The sequence below is a fragment of the Coccidioides posadasii genome, chromosome 3 (assembly GCF_018416015.2).
Source record: "Coccidioides posadasii str. Silveira chromosome 3, complete sequence".
In the NCBI taxonomy this organism is placed as follows: Eukaryota; Fungi; Ascomycota; class Eurotiomycetes; order Onygenales; family Onygenaceae; genus Coccidioides; species Coccidioides posadasii.
In genome coordinates this window covers 6426863-6444708 of record NC_089409.1, presented here as the reverse complement: position 1 = coordinate 6444708, position 17846 = coordinate 6426863, and the positions used below count along the sequence as shown (strand labels likewise).

Sequence of the window (17846 nt, the reverse complement as noted above, 5' to 3'; positions counted from 1 at the left end):
ATATGTCTTACTATCTTTATAGTTTTCATGAAGTCTATTATAGTGAGTTGGGTCTTGTAGATGCTATATTAATCAGTCTCAGCTTTGTTTAACATCTTAATAACTTCTATAGATGTCTCTGGTTGATCCCAGTCTAATTAGAATATCAGTTTGTAGAAGATACTATCTACTGTGATATCTGAGTCTAACAATACAGCTTGCTCTGTAAGATTATCTGACAGTATAGTTAGTGTGGCTGACAGACACATACTATGCTTGCTTGCCTTCTCTATTAGATTAACACCCCATCTTTCTAATATTTGATCTGGATCTTGCATGAGCTTTATAGCTCTAGTTTTTGTCTGGTTCTTATTTTTTTCATCTGTCTGCTGGAACTTGTTAAAGCTGTTCATACAGAACTTTACTCTATAATCTGCTTGACCACATCTTAGATAGAGCTCTTCATTCATTTATTATTTGTATTTCTCTTTCAATATTTGTGGAAGTAATTTCATCAGTATTTTCTTTATTTATAAATAATCTTCTTTATTGTCTTGTTGAAACACATCTTTCTCTTGAGAGATTGAGATTTTTCATTTCTTCTTATTTTAATTCTTGTTTCACTGATTTTGCTTCTTTTTTTCTAGAATAAACTTAATAAGTGTTGCTTGTTTTTGTAATTCTATAACTATTTTTGATTAGTGTTGCAGTTTATTTAGTTCAGTCTGAATAATTAGTCTGAGCTTCATCTATAGAAAGAGTACACAAAAGAATTTATCTGATAGATTATTCAGATTCTGTTTAAGTTCAGTAATGTATGTAAAAAATAAGAGTATAAATTGGTTCTCTTATTGAATAGTATTATAGTAATACTGCATTATATCTTAACTACAAGTTATCTCAGATTCAACATCATTTTTACACTACATCTTGAATTTATTTCATAATATGAGTAATTATTCTCTCTCTATTCCCAACATCTGCCAATATATCTGGAATTTGTTATAAAAATAGCTGGACATTCAATCAATCCTGACCATATCTGGTGTCTTTTGTAATGATTTCCTCAGACAAAACTACTGTCTTATTGAAGCTAATCACAATTTGCATCTGCTAAGTAATTTACTATAGTAGTAAGATGCTTTTGAGAGCTTTATATTATTAAAATTATCTGACTTCTCTATCAGTTGTATGTGTAAGAGAAACTTTAAAAAGAAATTATTATTTACTATTTTTTATTTATATTCTATCTGCTTCTGCAGTCTGTATATCTTATTTTATTTATGTATATCTGCTAGATTCTTTTGCAGATATGTCTTTTTTTCTTTAAAGATCTTCTCTCTTCAGATTTTATCTAATATATTGAGAGATATATCTTTATTGCTTGTATTATCTGCTGATATCTTACTGATAGTAGCTTTACTGCTACCAGTATCTTCATCAATATTTATCTTCTTTATGTTGATGTCTATCTCTGTCAGATCCACAACATGAGATGTTGTTGTGATTATCTTATGGGTCTTGATGGCATCATACCAACTTAGATAATCATATATCAGAGCATTCAGAATGTTAGAAGAACTGGTTGTAGATCATATAGATTTTCCCAGAATTAGAGGTACAAAACAGCTAGTAGATATAATGCCTGCAACTGATGAGAGAGAGTCATGCATAGAATGTAGAGGTCCTCTAACTAGGAGACTAAATGCTGGGGTTCTCATAATTCATGTGAATTATGTGATTCTTATACATTCAGAGTTGGGGTCACATGAATACCTCTTAACATCTGACATTGTCTGATGCTTGGTTGGTCTAGGTCTATATTTGTAATAGTTTATAATCTCTTAATATTAGAATCTTTAAACTGCTGGGCAAGACATATTCAAACAAGCTGGAAGCACTACTATATTACAAAATAAGCTATATTTAAATGACAAAAAGAGATTTCTGGAGACTATTTAATGTAGCTTAAAAGAAGACTTTGACAGTTAAAAATATACTTGCTGACTTTGCAAAAACTAGAATTAATTCTCTGGATTCTCAATATTAACTATATTAATTTGAAACTGCTCAAGTCTCTGTACTGTTAGTTAAATCTTCTATTTCTAGTAATATGCATCAGCTTTAATAAAAGATCAAGAGTATACATCTTTAGCATAGTCTAAATTTGCAAAGTATTAAACAGATTATTTAAGTTAGTAAGCAGTTTACTCTTTATAATAAACTACTGAAACATAAGAATTAGTGTCTAAGATTAACTCTAGTGACAGAAAAGCAATATCACAAGTAAGACAAGTCTCTAGATTTACTTAATAAAGATAATTCTAGCCAAGTACAGTTCTAATCTTCAATAAAAGTTCTTAAGACATGCAAGTGTCTGGATGAAATAAAGACTGAAAAAACTAATAAAATTACTTAAACACAAGAAATAAAGCTTCAACAGAAGCTTTAAAAAAAGCAGACTGCTAGAAATATTGAAAAAAGATAGATTAAATAAAAAAATATTTGTAAAAAGATCTGTAAGCAATAAAAGATTAAAAAATTAAACATACTAGACAAAGAGAGATACAATATGTTACTTATGAGAAGAAGAAGACTTTATAACTAGCAGAGAAGAAAAAATAAATAACTGAACATACTACTAAATACTGGCAGTCAGAGCTTCAAGTACTAGCTTTCAAGTGCTGTTGGAAGAACTTCTCTACTAAAGATTCTTATTACAGAAAGTCTATACAATCTTTTAAAAGAGAAAGTAAGAGCTTTACAAGTCTCTCTGGCAAGATATTAGACTCTCTAGCTGAGAAATCTACTGTTGACATTTCTTTGAATTCTTTCCTATTTACCCCCTAGATCTCTTGCTCTGGCTGCAATATTAGGCTGTTCACTTGTTTATTTTCCTAACTACACTAATTTCTATGCTTCAAAGAACACATTCATTTAATATTTAATAGCTATTTAATAATAAAGATCTGGTTGTTGAGATATTTAATAAATTTGTTGCATGAAGTGTTTGGCAAAATTTAGCTTGTTTAGTGGTGAACTACCTTAATCTGCAATGATATTTTATAGAACGCAACTTACTGTAATACTTACTGGCTGTAAATATATATCTATACTGATGCTAGCATTCTTTATATATTCTGCTAGACTTGTATTTCTGAAGATTAAATTGAGTGTTGAACCTGAAGAGCTCCTCAAATTATTGTTTATTATTTTATCAAGAATTTTTGCTGTTTTAGTAACTTTAAAGACTTCAAAGATTTCTAAAGAAGGGCTCAAAATCTCTTAAAAAGTCTACAAGACTACTAATTATATGCCAGAAACTATAGAAACTACAGAACATAAACTTCATATATTCATACTCTTGCTCTCCTACCTTGTAAGAGATTGAGATGAGAACCAGAATAAAAACTCTGTGTTGAATCAAAAAAGATCTGAGCTGCTAAGCTAGAGGCTAACTACATAGAAACTAGTGTTTTAATACAAATTAGCAAAAAGAATTTCAAATTTTGAAATCTCAAGTCAAACCTCTTTCACAGGCTATGATCCAAATCCACTTAGAATGGTAGTCAAGCATCTTCTAGAGAAGGCTCTAGGCCTGTGGATATAACTCAGACAAGTTATATATGTTTAGACTTTTGTTCCCTGTCTCCACATAATCATCTTTTGGAATGTCAGAATAGTCTATGCTTCAGAAGACTTTGCAAAGAGCATTGTGGAAGTCAATTATCATATTCCACAGAATGTTGCATGGCTGACTTGTTTTCTTTAAGTCTGTTTCTGGAACATGAGCCTGAAATGGTTTGCTGCTGTCTGTTAGTGGGTGTCCAATTTCACCTGGTAATCTACATTTGATTTATTACTTATATAAAAAGACAAATAAAAGAACAAGCAATAATAGAGTGGTTTGAAGATCTTTTTAATAGAGAAAGTTCTACAAATCACTACTCTCAATTCAAAATAAAACCCAGATGGAAAGCATCTACTCTTTCTATATCTAAGAAGATATGGTCAACTATTTGCCAATTAAAGCTTGGTCATGGATATTTCAGATCTTATCTAATAAGATTATCTGACTACTCTTCCAATTTATGCCACTTCTGTAATTGTGTTGAAAATCCAAAGCATCTACTATTAGACTGCTCAGCTTATTATACTGAAAGAAGAAAAATTCAACAAGAACTTGATATTTCTCAACTATCTTTAAATTTTATTTTTGAAACTGAATTAGACTTAAAATGGCTAGTTTTATTTCTGAAATGTACTGGAATAGCTACTAGATAGTGCCTTTCCCAAATATGCTAATTTTATTTCTTTTTGATTTATATCATATTGCTACAAGAATTATTATTTTCCTTTAAAATTAATATTATGCTCTATCTACTATTTGACTTTTGTGGAGAAAGAACATCTCATATTGCCTTGAAATACTTTGAATTTTTCCTTTATTCAGTTTTTACAATGTATACTAAGTAAATTCTAACAGAGAAGCTGTTAGGTAGTCTTCATAGTCACTGACTGCATAAGACTATAATGAATAATAATAATAATAATAATAAATACATTTGATTCAGATTCCTAAAAATGTCTCCAACAATCAGAACCTAGCCAGGGTAGGAACTTGGGCAGCACAGCAGCTTGCCTGAGTCGCCTCAGACGGTCCTTGCAAAGTGAGAGCGCAACATACCATAAGGCGCTTGAGACGATCCTGCATACCACAGTACTAAATGTGTAGCAATGAGGTCCTGTGAATTTCCTCCTCCCTGCATGATGATAGTATCAAGCAACATTTGTAACCCTGCTGTCTCTTGCTTCATGTAATGACTTTCCTTCCTTGTCATGTTCCAGATAATGCTAAGAAGCCTTTATTACCAATGGGGTGTGTGACTCACAGTCCAGTTGAGCACATGAAGAAAGTGAATGACCTTGACAACCAGAATCTGCAATTCTCTTATGCAAAAGGAAAATCAGACTTGGCTGCATTTCTCCAACAAGCTCCCAGAACAGGGACAACTGACACAGGGGGTCGGCTCTTCAATAAAACATATTTTCTTTGAAGGTGCTGGTTATTTCTTTTCAGTTTCTTTAAAACTCAGGAGCTGCTTTAGGAGAGGCTTACAGGTGCCAAGCTGATGTCCTGCTCAGTGGATGGCTGGCATAAAAGACCAGCCTTCTGCAGATTATGCCAGTCTGTTCTTTCTAGAACAAAAATTATCTGAAAACAGGTTGATATTTTCTCTGATGCCCAGGCTTGATATAACTACACAAGCAAAAGCTTTGAGATAGCTGTCTCACATTACATTTTGACTCAGCAAACTATCAAAGCTCTTTCTCAGAAAGTTCAGCATTTCCTGTTCCATTTCACCTGTTACCAGATTATCTGTTATATCAAATATCTCCAAATCCTGATATTTGTTGCTGATACAATCCAAAGAGTTCGCTCGCGCCAGTTCAACAATCTTTTCAACAAATTTGTTAAGAATCTCGAATCTGCAAAGGGGGTTCTCAGCTGCAATAACCAGGTTCTCGACAAAAAGTGACTTCTGCGTTATGGACGATTCTTTAACAGCAGGAGATGATGGGAGAGATTGTCCTCGCAGAGATTGATACCGCTCCATAAAGTTGCTATACTCTCTGCGATGCAAGACAAGGGTCTCTGGAGAGTCTTCCCACACCGTATCTTGTTCAATGCCCTTTTCCATTTCCTCATTCCATGCGTACATCGCCGGATCCCAATCTCGAGTGAGCCAAGAAGGAAATTTTTCATTTCCCACTAGACGGGGAACTGCCGCCACACCATCCCAGTCAATTAAGGCCTGCACCCTCCCATCCTCAGAGACAAGGACATTCTGGAAATTCAAGTCTGGATGTGTGAGCACAAATGTTGGGCTTTGTGGTGTTGGAATCCATTGTAAAAGAAGATAAAGAAGCTTCCACATTCCTTTATGAAAAGGTTGCTCTGGCTCCTTTGCTTGGTTAAGTGAGAGAAGGTAGAAATCTTGTGGATCTGTAAAGGGGCCAGCTTCAAAATATAATGTTGGTTCAATGTCATCATCATCACTTTGCCCAAGCCGCTCAAGCATTGCCTGATGGTCAATAAATCTCAGTGGACCAGGGTGAGCTAAGTTTCCTTCTGCATCATACATTAGGGCACCACCAGTAGAAAACGAGAACTTGCTCAGTTCAGCCATTGCTTGAGCAATATCCTCTAGGGTATTCTTGCGGCGTAATCTTCGTTCTTCCTTCGAGACCTTCATGTCAAACCAACAGTCATAAAGAGATTTCCCTGGCATGAACTTCATGAGGATATAAGGAACTCCAAGTTCATTATCCAATGTTGAGCTAAATGCAAACACGTCAGGAATTGGGACTGAGGTTTCGCGTTGAATCAGTTTCATAGTCAAAGCTTCAGATTGAAGTGCTGATGCGGCAGACGCGGTGAATTGCTCGGGTGTCCCACAGGCTGGAATCTTAAGGATCCAACGCAACCCATCTTGAAATCGAATTGGGAATAATGCATGGTAGGAACCGAAAAGTGAAGATTCAACAACTATTGGCTCAATGGGGGCTTCTGGGTCTTCCACGAAATCTGCTGATGCTTTTCGAGTAAGAGCACATAAGGTCGGAAGAGACCTAAGATTCAGAATAGTCAGAACGGGAGAAAAGATTGCCGCATCGTCACTTTGAGCAGAATTGGGCTGTGAAATTCTCTCCTCTTTGTCCATGGGGGGCCAGCAGTGGGATTCGGTAAAGGGCAGCGACAAAGATTAGTTGAAGAAAGTTGACCAAAGAATATCAGAGAGAGTTGATTTCCCAATGAACCTGTTACAGAAATCCTTTTGTTTGGTGGACATAGTTTATTTTATCTTCTAGGGCATTCTTCCTCGCTTGCAGTTGAGCCAAATCCAACCTCTGTGAGTAGAATATCATCGGCGGCTCCTGGCGTTCCCTGATTGGCGCCCTTTTATAGTTTGAGTTCTCGGGGCAACCCCTGCGGGGCTGAACCACGTCTCTCTGCGCATGACTGCCCCCAGTACGGACGGAGTACAGGGACAGACTGGGAAGCAAATCCCTGATCCGCCAACATGTTTCTGTGGGTCCTGATATTTCCCATTCATCTTCTTCCTCAGTGTTGCTTCTGCAATGCTGGCAATTCTTAATGTCACATTCATAGTCTCTGTGATATAAGCCTCCAATATTGATCCTCAGCATCTCGCAAAATTTCTGCTTCGCAGTTGCGCCAGATGTGGAATTTCGGGCTGTAACCAGCACATGATAGGTTCACTCCACCATTATCCCCCAGCTTGTCTGGATCTCAAGGGTCGCTACGGAGTATTGATCGCGAGTTAATTTGCCCACAGGTAGAATGTGTCAATGAAACAAAGTGTTTACCCATTGTTGAATCCCCAAAAAATTGGTTAAATGAGGCACAAAGCCTGTCTCTCACTCCTGAACTCAATAGGCCTCCAGGGATCGGAATTGAGCCTGACCTCTAGAGATACTGCAAACTAGTTAAACTACAGTACCATGACATTTTCATCAAGACACTACTCCGTAGTCTCTGTGTAGTTAACTAGCCTCCAACTTAGCAGCTCGGATCTTCTTTGATCTGGATGCAGAGTTTTTATCCCAGTTCTCATCCAAACCTCCTGCTAGGTTGGCAAGCAGAGAGCACAAGATGCATATTCTATGGTTCCTATAGCTTTCGCATATCGTTGGTAGCCTCATGGGCTCTCTGAGATATTGTCTGATAGAGCTAGGTTCTTCAGACACCATTTTGGGGGAAATCTTTGCCAAACTCATAATGCTTCTTCCTATTAGTCACCAAGGCTTTATGTTAGACCCTGAGAAAGTCAGAAGGATGGGCTAGAATATGTGAAGTGAGTTGTTCTGAATATTGGACCCGGACACAATCTGAATTAAACATGCAACATTAGGCCCTCTTAGCCTTACATGTTATGAGTCGGAAAGCTTCTACCGATATCATAGCAATGAAAACATTGTTTCACTTGCTGGTAGCTGCTCTTCTTGGTAACTGGGAAACTAACAGTTTGTGTGCTAGGTAGCCATCCTTTTGGGTCATTATTCAATTGTAATTTTCTTGAGCCTAAAGGGAGGCAACGTCACAGAGTTATCCCAATAAATTACCTTTCTCCAGGCCCATGTACCTCTGCCTGTGATCTCTATCACTGCCATAGAAGCCTCCTTTGCGTCTCCATCGTAAATGTCTGATGAAGAAGACGGTCGTATGAGAGCAAGGCGATGCATAGGAGCCTGCACATCATGGGAAATAAGCTGGAAACGGCGGCGCATATCCAAAGATGCGCAAGCCATATGCCAATAATATAGGGCGGTTTCCAGCTGTTCCCAGAGTACCATTTTCCAAAATATTCTCCCGAAGGAGTGAAGGGCGCCAATACAATGCATAAAACACTGATAGAGGCTGGAGAAAAAGTTCACATCCGCCATATCACAGACACTCCACGTGGCTTGGAGCCCGTCCGCGCATATGCTACCAGCTTGACTATCCATGACCTCCAGAATGCGCCGTTGGTGGTATTCGCGCCGGGCAACAATCTTACCACCCGACGCCAGGCCTGGCCGTCTTGGGGCCCAGCTGAACCCTGGAACCCCTTCGAGCCTTGGGATATCGGAGATCAAAAATCCAGTCTTGATATGCTTTGCGTCCCGCCAGAACTCTTCGGCAGTATATACTAGTCTCCCACACAGTAGGCTCCAGATTACAACCTCATCTCCCTCACGACTGGCATGGCGATGGCTTAAAAGGGTCGCTGCTGTTGTCTCGGTATACTTGTGCTGACGCTCGGTCAGTCGGAAGGTTTCTCCCCCTACAACCGCGGCTCCCATTAAGTGGTCGAGAGTCAGGCAGAGAATTGCCAGGGAGAGACGCCCCCTGCTATACATAGCTTGAATGACCTCGCTCAGCTCAATAGTCTGGTTATCTTTGCAGAGAAGGTTAACGACCTTGGCGCCTCTAGTCCCTTCTAAAAGGGTCCAAGCCCTACTGTTCCAGTCACAGACCAGTAAGGCGGCCATTAAGGACTCCAACACGGCAAATGTCTTCTTCTTGATACTGATCATCATTATGTCTCGGTCACATACCAGCGTAGATCGACTATTGGTAAAGATGTCATTGATTTGGCTAATTGCTTCTCTTCGCAGTTGGTGGTCTTGAGGAATGCAGGCAGTGTCTATCCAGTATGAATTGCAGCCCATCTGGCGTGCAATGGTGGAGTATCGTTGGTGAAGACAAGAATTGAATCCGGTTGAGGGCACCCCATCTCTCGGACGCTCCGGGCGACCACCTTGACCATGACTCCAAACATGAGATATTGCCATGGTTGAGCTGGAAGCAGCGCAGTATTGTAGAAGACCTTTTCTTGGTTCTTCCAATCTCACCGCCCTAGCGCCATGAACTTGACGGTAGGAGTCCTCATCCCAGTATAACTTTGCACATTTTCTATCACAAGATTCCTGGTGCGCAGACTGGTCATGGATCACCGCCCCCGTAAATCGGGCGCATCCAAAGGGCCCAGTTCCATCGCACTGCCGAAAAGAGCCATCTGGATTCATGATGCACCTGGCAGATAGGCTCCCAAAATGCTTAGAGAATAAATGAATAAAGTACGCGGGATCTACACCAGCTGCAGCTGGATGTGTCCGCATCAACTCAAAAGCCCATGGACATAGATATGCCGGAAGTTCCGACAGCAGCTCTTGATCTCGTTTTGCTGCGATCACACGCCGAAAGCGCTGGACATGGAAAGTTTGGCGGTGGGTGACATCCATCCAAACTTCCCGGTTGCCGTGTTTAACCAACGACCAACAGTATAAGGTAACAGACCTCTGCAAGGATTTCCAGAGAAATGTCCTCAGCACTAGCAAGTTTCCTGGAGTGAATACACGGCCGGCCGGTACGATGTCTAATGCGGCTTGGAGTAGTTGTGCGAGAAGGTCGATATAACCGGTTAGACGTAACGACGAACCCGTTTCGCGGAGCGGTTCTAAGACCGTGTGAATTGCCGTGCATACTATATTGCGATCAAAAAAGGTGGACGCTTTGAGTCGATGTGGTACTTTCTCGGGGCTCCCTGGATGGAAGAAGTGGCCAGTGAGAGTATTGCAGGTTGCTTCGGCATTGAGTTCCCAGTAGGGCTGCTCATCGGGCACAAGGCGCGTCAACAGCCGGTATGTCTCCCTCGCAAGCGATTCTGGATCAGCCACTCGGCCATCAAATATCTCGAAATACAGGAACTCAGAAAAAGCCCTATCCAGGCGCTCGATATGGTCCACTGGGTCGTGGAGTTGCTGACAGAGGACTTGGCAGATTTTCTTTGTCAGCCCTTGTCGGCTCGTCTTGGAAGTAAGGCCGAATAATGCACCCCCGGTAGGAAGATTCACAAATTCGTCAAGATGCTGGAAGGTTTGATTGAACAGGGTGCCCGGCTCGGGATCAAACGCCTTAAGTTCCGAAGGTATTCTTGTACTTTTGGACAAGAATGTTTCTCTCCCGGAGCAGCTGTCCCTCAAGATCTGGAGGACACGGTTGTACGTTAAGTGCTGGGCCATAGTGAGTGTGAGAGCGTATTTCTTCTTCGGTGGAAGGCGAGGACAGATGGATCCATGCTGCTGCTGCTCCTGATGATGATGATGATGATGACGATGAAGGTCTTGGGTGGGTGAGCAGCACAGCCCTGTTGGGTCGGTGTGGTGCAACAAGTGAGGGCCAGACACGCAAGGCTAACTGCGTAAGTATCCCGGTTACTATATGCATTAGTTACCTGCTCCATATGGAGTAACCTATTGCATTGTTAAACCAGCTATATTTTTTGCAAGGCTGGCTAACTGGTTTGATCTCTCGCCTACTTAACAAGTTAGCTAAGTTAGGCTGCATTTTGTTGGGTTCGCCAATTTTCTCTCCGATAAAAGCCCAACGCTCCTCCATCGAAAAGGGGGGGAAGAAATGGACAGAGAGTTTGCAACAATATGGCGAAGTCACTCGATGATTCCGATGGTTCAGGGACACTGGGGTTTAACCCTCCATTCAGCTTTGGCACAGGTAGCGATAGCGGCTTCGCCATACTTTTCGAATTGGCGGCCCTGATCCCTCTAGTCACCTATCTTGCGAGGCCGCAAGAAGGCCACCGATTTGTTGGAATGGCGTCATTGTCCGGCCGTCTCCAAATCGGCCTCTTTCCAAAATTGCATGTCCTCGCGACCGTTGCTCGGCTCCTTAAAGAAGGACCGAATTTTCTGGACGAAGCATGTTCGATTGGAGAGTTGCGTCGTGAAGTATGGGACGCAAACTGGGGCTCTGTGTTTCCCTGTGCGAACGGTGCGGCAAGCAGTATGATCGCAGCGTATAGCGTCCGTCAGGCCAAGACTATCGCCATGCCCGAGACGGTGGTCGCCAAAACCCCTAATACTACCAAGCGCGGTGTGGGAAATATTGCTATAACACCTTCCAGCACATCCCCCTTTCGGCGGTATCAGACTCTGCATGTCCTACGCTTCTCTCGAGAGGAGGGCCCGGGTCATCCGCATCGAGCAAAGACCATCACCGTCCTACAAGACGTTGTTGTCGAAGTCATCCTGTTGGGCATGCTTGCCGGCGCCACAGCGTTTTGCTCTTTGTTTGGGATGTATGGGACTGCAGGTTCCATCATCGTCGCCTTCCTGCTACGCATCTGCCGCCGGCTTGTCATAATCAAACGCGCACCACACTATCTTCAAGACAACGAGGGCCAAAGGATGGATGCGTGCATGCTCAGCGCGATCCACCAGAATGCGTCTACGTGGTACCTGTACGTCGGAGATAGAGGCATTGTTGATAATCTCTTGAACAAATCCATGATACAATCTATCACCACTATCTTTGGTGACGGTGGCGTCATGACACTTGCATTCCTTCTGCAGTTCCTCTCATTTCTGCAACTTGCCTGCATGACGTTTGTCGCTGCTCAGAAGGGATGGGATGGGGTCGGGCTTCTTGTTTTCATCTTTGTCTCATGGTTCTTTGAAGAGATGGTCTGTTGCAGCCACAGTGGCCTTGCCAAGCGGTGGTTGAAGAAGAACCGCATCAAAGTGGAGCCACGGACGTTTGTATTCAGCGGGCGGGTGGCGATGATGGGTGCAATCCAGGTGTTCAAATGCAACCCACAGATGAGCTGGATGGATGGGATCATACAGCCCTGCCCGCGGCGGAATGTCCTCATGCAAGGCCTGTGCGGTTATCAAGATGCATACTGCCAGGGTCTTGCAGAACTTGACATGTATGACCAGAAATGGGTTGAACAGTTTATGTCTTTATGTCAACAAGCAGGAGACATTATGCATCAGGAATTTACAAATGCACAGAATGTAATTAGATGCTGAATACAGGGTAGAATTAGACTAATTAATCATTCTTATCACCAGACTAGTTGAGATTTAGTGTTTCTGACCACTTCACAATCCTTGGGCATAACCAACTAGCTATGGAGTACTCCGTACAGAGTAAAAAAAAAATTTAAATTTTAAATTTAAACATTTTACTTTACATTTCATATTTAGCAATTGTGAATACCCAGCAGGTTTTGACCTGCACAAATGAAAGATCATTCAAGCTGAGTTCTGGTCAAGCTCATGTTGGTCCTGTTTGTACTGTTCAACAAGGTCTGGTTCTTGCAAAATGAGCCCCTTGGCTACAATCCTGTGTGTAGCTAGTTATGTATGATCAGCATCAAGCCAGATACTGGCATCTAGGGGAATTGTGGGAGGAACTCCCAATAGGAAATTGACTGGAATACCGTAGTCTAGATCGCGAGTACATGTGCAGCCCCCGCCGTTCCCAGATACAACAATGTACAAAACAAATAGCATCTGATTCACGCCGCCATGAACAATGGGAAGATACTCAGGCTTGGGAGATTTCCGCCATTCTTGAGGTTGTTTTTGATTATGACCATTCTTTACGCTGCTACTGTCGATATGCCCGCCCGCATCCCCTTTGAACTGGCTGAAATGGTTGTCATATTGAGCTCCAGCCTAAATGCACTCTTTGTGAGTCCGGCCTTCGCCTCCGGCCAGCGCCTAGTAGTGAGGTTTGATGGGACAAGCTAGAAAACATACAGTACAGCATAAGCTCTTATCATTGCGCCCAAGCAACCTTGCACATGAAGCAAAAAGGAAGTTATCCCATGAATGTGAACCCCAATATCTGAGAAAATCTGACTCATTATAAGTAGGACTTGATGGAAACTTGAAATTGGGACCGTCGACGCGAGCGCGAATTGGGTTAATTTTGTGGAAATCTGCTAGGTGCAGCTTGTTCTGATTTTGAGCGGCTGCGGTCCCTTGGCTTGGGCCACCAAAGATGGCAAGGTTGTGAAGGATGTCAGTCAAGTTGTCGTTGATCAGGTCCTCATCCTGGTGGCCACCAGTCACAATAATATTGAAATTCTCCATCCTTTTCTTTTGTCATCCGGGAGTCAACGTAGAAACCCCACCCAGTCTATTGGCCCATCTTTCCGAATATCAATTGAAGATGGTGTCCGTTGAAATACATAGGGATGCTTTGCCCCTTCTGCAAGGTGCGGGATTGCTTGGATCGATGTCATTCCTGTTCCGATGATCCCGATGCCTTTATCGCTGATTCTATCAAGTCCACCAGCCGTGTCGCCGCCAGTATAGCTGTAATCCCACCGAGTTGTATGAAAACTGTGTCCTTTGAACGCGCCGATCCCTGGAATACCCGACAATTTTGGATTATGTAGCAGGCCGCTGGCAGTTGCGACAAATTTAGCACAGATCCGGTCGTTGCGGTGTGTTGTTGCAGACCATTGCTGACTGCTTTGATCCCAATCCAGCGCGAGGACTTCAGTCTGGAAAAGAGACTTTTCATAGAGGCTAAAAATGTCGCCCGATCGCTTTTGCATGTTGCAGTAACTCGTGGCTCCTTACGTACTTTTTTGTTGGAATATAACCCAATTCCTCCAGCAGCGGCATATAAATGTATGCCTCTATATCACAAACTGCATCTGGGTAACGATTCCAGTACCATATGCCGCCAAAGTCGCCAACTTTCTCGACGATGAGAAGGTCGAAAACACCCGTCTTAATCAAGCTTGCGGCAATGAGCTGACCGCCCCAACCACCCTCAACAGTGAGGAATTCAACGTCCTTAACGACTAGCTCGCGGGAGAAATTGGGGTCAGCATACGGATCTCCCAAATCATTATCCATTTCCAGATACTAAGCGATGCCATCTTCTCGCAGGGGCTTATCACGTTCTGCGCGGTATTTGGCAGGCAGCCCATAGGGGTCGAAGTATGGCCTTGTGCCGCTCGCTTCCGCCATTTTGGGTTATGGAAATAAAACAGAAAATCGAATTCTTAAGGATATAATAGGAAGAAGAATTTATGTTTGCCTATGGAGGTAGGAGGATCAATTCGTTCAGTCACTTGAGAGAAAACTTGAGGCCAGCGAGCTGCTCCTATTTTATAAACCTGTCTTCACCCAAGGGCGACATCGACCGTCTAAGGCTCTGGTATCTGAGAATCAGCGGCATCTCGGATAAGCCAATAAGTTTAGCTTGTCACCGTTCTACACTCAGCACTGGATAGCAGGCGACGAACCATGATGTGCGAGTCAAACTCACTAAGTCGAGCACACTGAGAACGCGCCAAGCCGAATCTGCAAAGCCAAACCCCCTAAAGGCCACTTTGCGGGTGACTAACTGACATGAGAAGGCCTCGTGCAGCGCGGCTTTTCCGGTTACAATTGCGGGGTGAGCAAGATTTGATCCTGGAGGTGGCTAGTTACCCTTTGGAGGGGCCCGCAAGCTGGGAGAAACCATTAGTTATTTAACTATACTTATAGGCTCTCCCCTACCAAAGCTCGCCTGGTAAATTCTTGAGAAAACCACTCTCACGATTTTCAGCATAACAACGCTCTCATCCGTGCTCCTATCTATCCGAGATATGTTTCCTCGATCCTTAGTTAAACACCTTCCCCCGGTCACGGATATCCAACGTCGCGTGAGACAAAAAATAATGGCTCAAGTACAAGGACATTGTGACGACACCTTCGTTCAGGTGAAGGAGGTATTCCAGAAGTCTATAGATGATGGCGAAGAACTTGGAGCTTCCATTACCGTTAACATCGATGGGCGCAATGTCATGGATCTGTGGGGAGGGTACAGCGAAGAATCATGCACGGCGCCGTGGGAAAAAGACACCATTACGAATGTCTGGTCAAGGACCAAGGCGGTGACGAACCTTGCAGCCCTTATGCTCATCGACCGCGGTCAACTCGATGCCTTCGCCAAGTGGCCACATACTAGCCCGAATTTGCAGCGAACGGCAAACAAGATATCGAGGTCCGACACCTACTCTCCCACACATCAGGCGTGGCCGGCTGGGAACCGCCTTTCACAGCGGAAGAGACGCTCGATCCGCGCACCGCCACAGTCAAGCTGGCAGCCCAAGCACCTTCGTGAGGAACGGCATCCGGCTACCATTCTCAAAACCAAGGCCACCTTGTGGGCGAACTGGTTCGCCGCGTGAGCGGGAAGTCGCTCATGCAATTTGTTGCAGAAGAGATTGCCGGTCCACTGGGAGCAGATTTCCAAATCGGTGCCAAAGAAAAAGATTGGTGACGGGTATCTGACATTATACCTCCTCCGCCGCTCAATATAGACTTGACCAAGCTTCCCGCTAACAGTCCAGCCTTCAAAACATTTCTCTCGCCACCTCCCAATCCTGCAGCCGCCGACACGTCGGAGTGGAAAAAAGCAGATCTTGGGGCACTAAATGGTCACGGAAATGCACGGTCTGTTGCTCGCATTCTCTCCATACTCTCTTGGCAGAGAACTTGATGGCGTACGTCTTCTGTCCCAAAAGACTATCGACCTGATTTTTAAAGAGCAGTCGAATGGGGTGGACCTTGTACTTGGCATTCCTTTGCGTTTTGGGATTAGATTTGCCCTGCCGCACCAAGAAACGGCGCCGTTTCTGCCTTTGGATGCGCAGCGTATTTTGCTTCCCAGCCACCCCATCATCATGGACCTGGAACGTCGTATGACTATTGCAAACACGATGAATAAAATGGGGCCAGGAATTATCGGCTCGTCCCGCAGCGAAGCATATGTTCGAGCCATGTACGCCGCTAGCGCCGAGAGGTACGTACGTTGGAGGCTACTACCGCAGGTATCTTTAGAATAAATATTTTTTTTACCGGCGATCCTTTGGATCATTCATCTCTTTTTCATTAGGAGTGCTTCTTTTCGTGCCTAATTCTAGTTCCATTTGACTTAGAACTTCTTCACCCAGCATCAACTGTTTAGAATTTGGATATTAAAACGGAGATCGCGGTTCGAGTTTTGTTAGCTCAAATCTTATCAATGGCAGTGTTACCTCGAGACGGATGTAGTCACAAAGTTCTTATGCGCTGTAGAAATAGAGGTCTGCTTTGCCTGCTCCAAGGTGTCGGCTCTTCCTATCATACCGAAGCAGAATTCAGTAAGCGTTGGATTGTTCACCCACTAATAGGGAACGTGAGCTGGGTTTAGACCGTCGTGAGACAGGTTAGTTTTACCCTACTGATGAAGGTCGCCGCAACAGTAATTCAATTCTCAAGGCAGCTGTCTCATTAAAAATCTTCATGAGTAGAAAACAAAAAACCTCTTGGGAAAAATAAAAATTTCCTCATAAGAAAAAGAGTACAGTCTTACTAGAGATGTGATATCAACACAACTCTAATAACACAATAGAACCCAATAACACAACAATATGTAAAGAGTCTCTATTGTTCTCACTAGCTCTGTGTCACTATTAGATAATGAATACTAGCTTAAGAGAGAGCTTTCTCTTGCTTTCTCTTTCTCTTCTTTTCTTCTCTTTCTTCTCTAGTCTATATTATCTTTACCAAAGGTAAGTGAACCCTTTAAGCATTGCTTCACATGGGAGACAGACTCACAGAAGATCTCTGATGTTCTGGAAGAAAAATAGCTACATCTCAACACTCCACTCATCTGGCTGTGAGACTACAAGGTGGTGAGTTCATCTCTGGTTGTGTCTTTGCTTTGCATAATTATAAGATTTTGTCTTTGTGTGGGGTTTGGTTTACAGAGAGACTGATGCATGCTAGTCATTGTTGGTTCACTCTCTTCTCTCTCTTTCTCTCACAAGTCATTACTGCTTTTCTTCCTCAGGAGAATGCCCACACCCCCCCTCTTTAAAAAAGAGATGTGATGAAATTTCCTAAACGAGTCGATTCCGATCGTGCGTATTACTAGCTTGCTGCTTGTAGTTCTCCGCGAACCAGAGCTCTGCTGGAACCGGCATAGACAAATTTGTCGTAACTAACCGTGGTACGCTGTTAAACACCAGCATTCCCCTTGGAGCTCCGGGTACAGCGTGAAAAAATCCTTCTGTACAGTCCAATATCTTATATCTTCAACATGTCGAAGAAACTCCGTTGAAAATGCCTATGTACCACTGGAACTGTCCAGATGTACAGGTCATGCAGATCATGAGGCTAGAGAAACTGAAAGTTGGTGAGGAGATGTCTGAGAGTGATGTCATTTGAATACCTGTCAGGCCAAACTAGTAGATATTCACGGAATCCTGGCCTAAAAAGCGCATCAGCCGAAGTTTCCTTCCAGAATTCTTAGAAGGGATGCGCTGACCATACGTTATATTCGACGTGGGGAGGGTGGCGGATGAGCCTTTTGTGATGGCCTGGCTGGAGGTGTTAGCATCCGGAGATTTGAAAGATTCAGGCTTCACGGATCATGAGTAGTACCTTGCATGCAGGAAGCTTGGAGTTCCCGGTATGTATTCGTCAGTCAGTAGGTACTGGAGCGC

The 17846-nt window shown here is 43.0% G+C and overlaps 7 protein-coding genes across 7 annotated transcripts; 3 read left to right on the top strand and 4 right to left on the bottom strand.

Moving 5' to 3' along the window:
* Positions 1-5270: 5270 nt before the first annotated feature.
* D8B26_007012 (uncharacterized protein) lies at positions 5271-6704 on the bottom strand (the record flags this gene model as incomplete). Its single annotated transcript, XM_003066908.2, has 1 exon — positions 5271-6704. One exon carries the CDS (start codon positions 6702-6704, stop codon positions 5271-5273), a length of 1434 nt encoding a protein of 477 aa, XP_003066954.2.
* Positions 6705-8045: 1341 nt separating this feature from the next.
* On the bottom strand, positions 8046-10569 carry D8B26_007011 (uncharacterized protein; the record flags this gene model as incomplete). Its single annotated transcript, XM_003066907.2, has 1 exon — positions 8046-10569. One exon carries the CDS (start codon positions 10567-10569, stop codon positions 8062-8064), a length of 2508 nt encoding a protein of 835 aa, XP_003066953.2. The 3' UTR covers positions 8046-8061.
* Positions 10510-12375, top strand: D8B26_007010 (uncharacterized protein; the record flags this gene model as incomplete). Its single annotated transcript, XM_003066906.2, has 2 exons — positions 10510-10748; positions 10875-12375. Exon 2 carries the CDS (start codon positions 10987-10989, stop codon positions 12373-12375), a length of 1389 nt encoding a protein of 462 aa, XP_003066952.2. The 5' UTR covers positions 10510-10748; positions 10875-10986.
* A 525-nt stretch (positions 12376-12900) lies between these two features.
* D8B26_007009 (uncharacterized protein) lies at positions 12901-13490 on the bottom strand. The gene has a single exon (XM_066125373.1). It carries the CDS (start codon positions 13444-13446, stop codon positions 13072-13074), a length of 375 nt encoding a protein of 124 aa, XP_065981455.1. The 5' UTR covers positions 13447-13490; the 3' UTR covers positions 12901-13071.
* Positions 13470-14223, bottom strand: D8B26_007008 (uncharacterized protein; the record flags this gene model as incomplete). The annotated part of the gene is made up of 2 exons (XM_066125372.1): positions 13470-13862; positions 13942-14223. 2 exons carry the CDS (start codon positions 14221-14223, stop codon positions 13470-13472), a joined length of 675 nt encoding a protein of 224 aa, XP_065981454.1.
* Positions 14224-14960: 737 nt separating this feature from the next.
* Positions 14961-15545, top strand: D8B26_007007 (uncharacterized protein; the record flags this gene model as incomplete). The annotated part of the gene is made up of 1 exon (XM_003066904.2): positions 14961-15545. One exon carries the CDS (start codon positions 14961-14963, stop codon positions 15543-15545), a length of 585 nt encoding a protein of 194 aa, XP_003066950.2.
* A 495-nt stretch (positions 15546-16040) lies between these two features.
* On the top strand, positions 16041-16338 carry D8B26_007006 (uncharacterized protein; the record flags this gene model as incomplete). The annotated part of the gene is made up of 2 exons (XM_003066903.2): positions 16041-16159; positions 16296-16338. The coding sequence occupies 2 exons, from the start codon at positions 16041-16043 to the stop codon at positions 16336-16338; spliced, it is 162 nt and encodes a 53-aa protein (XP_003066949.2).
* Between the last annotated feature and the right edge of the window lie 1508 nt (positions 16339-17846).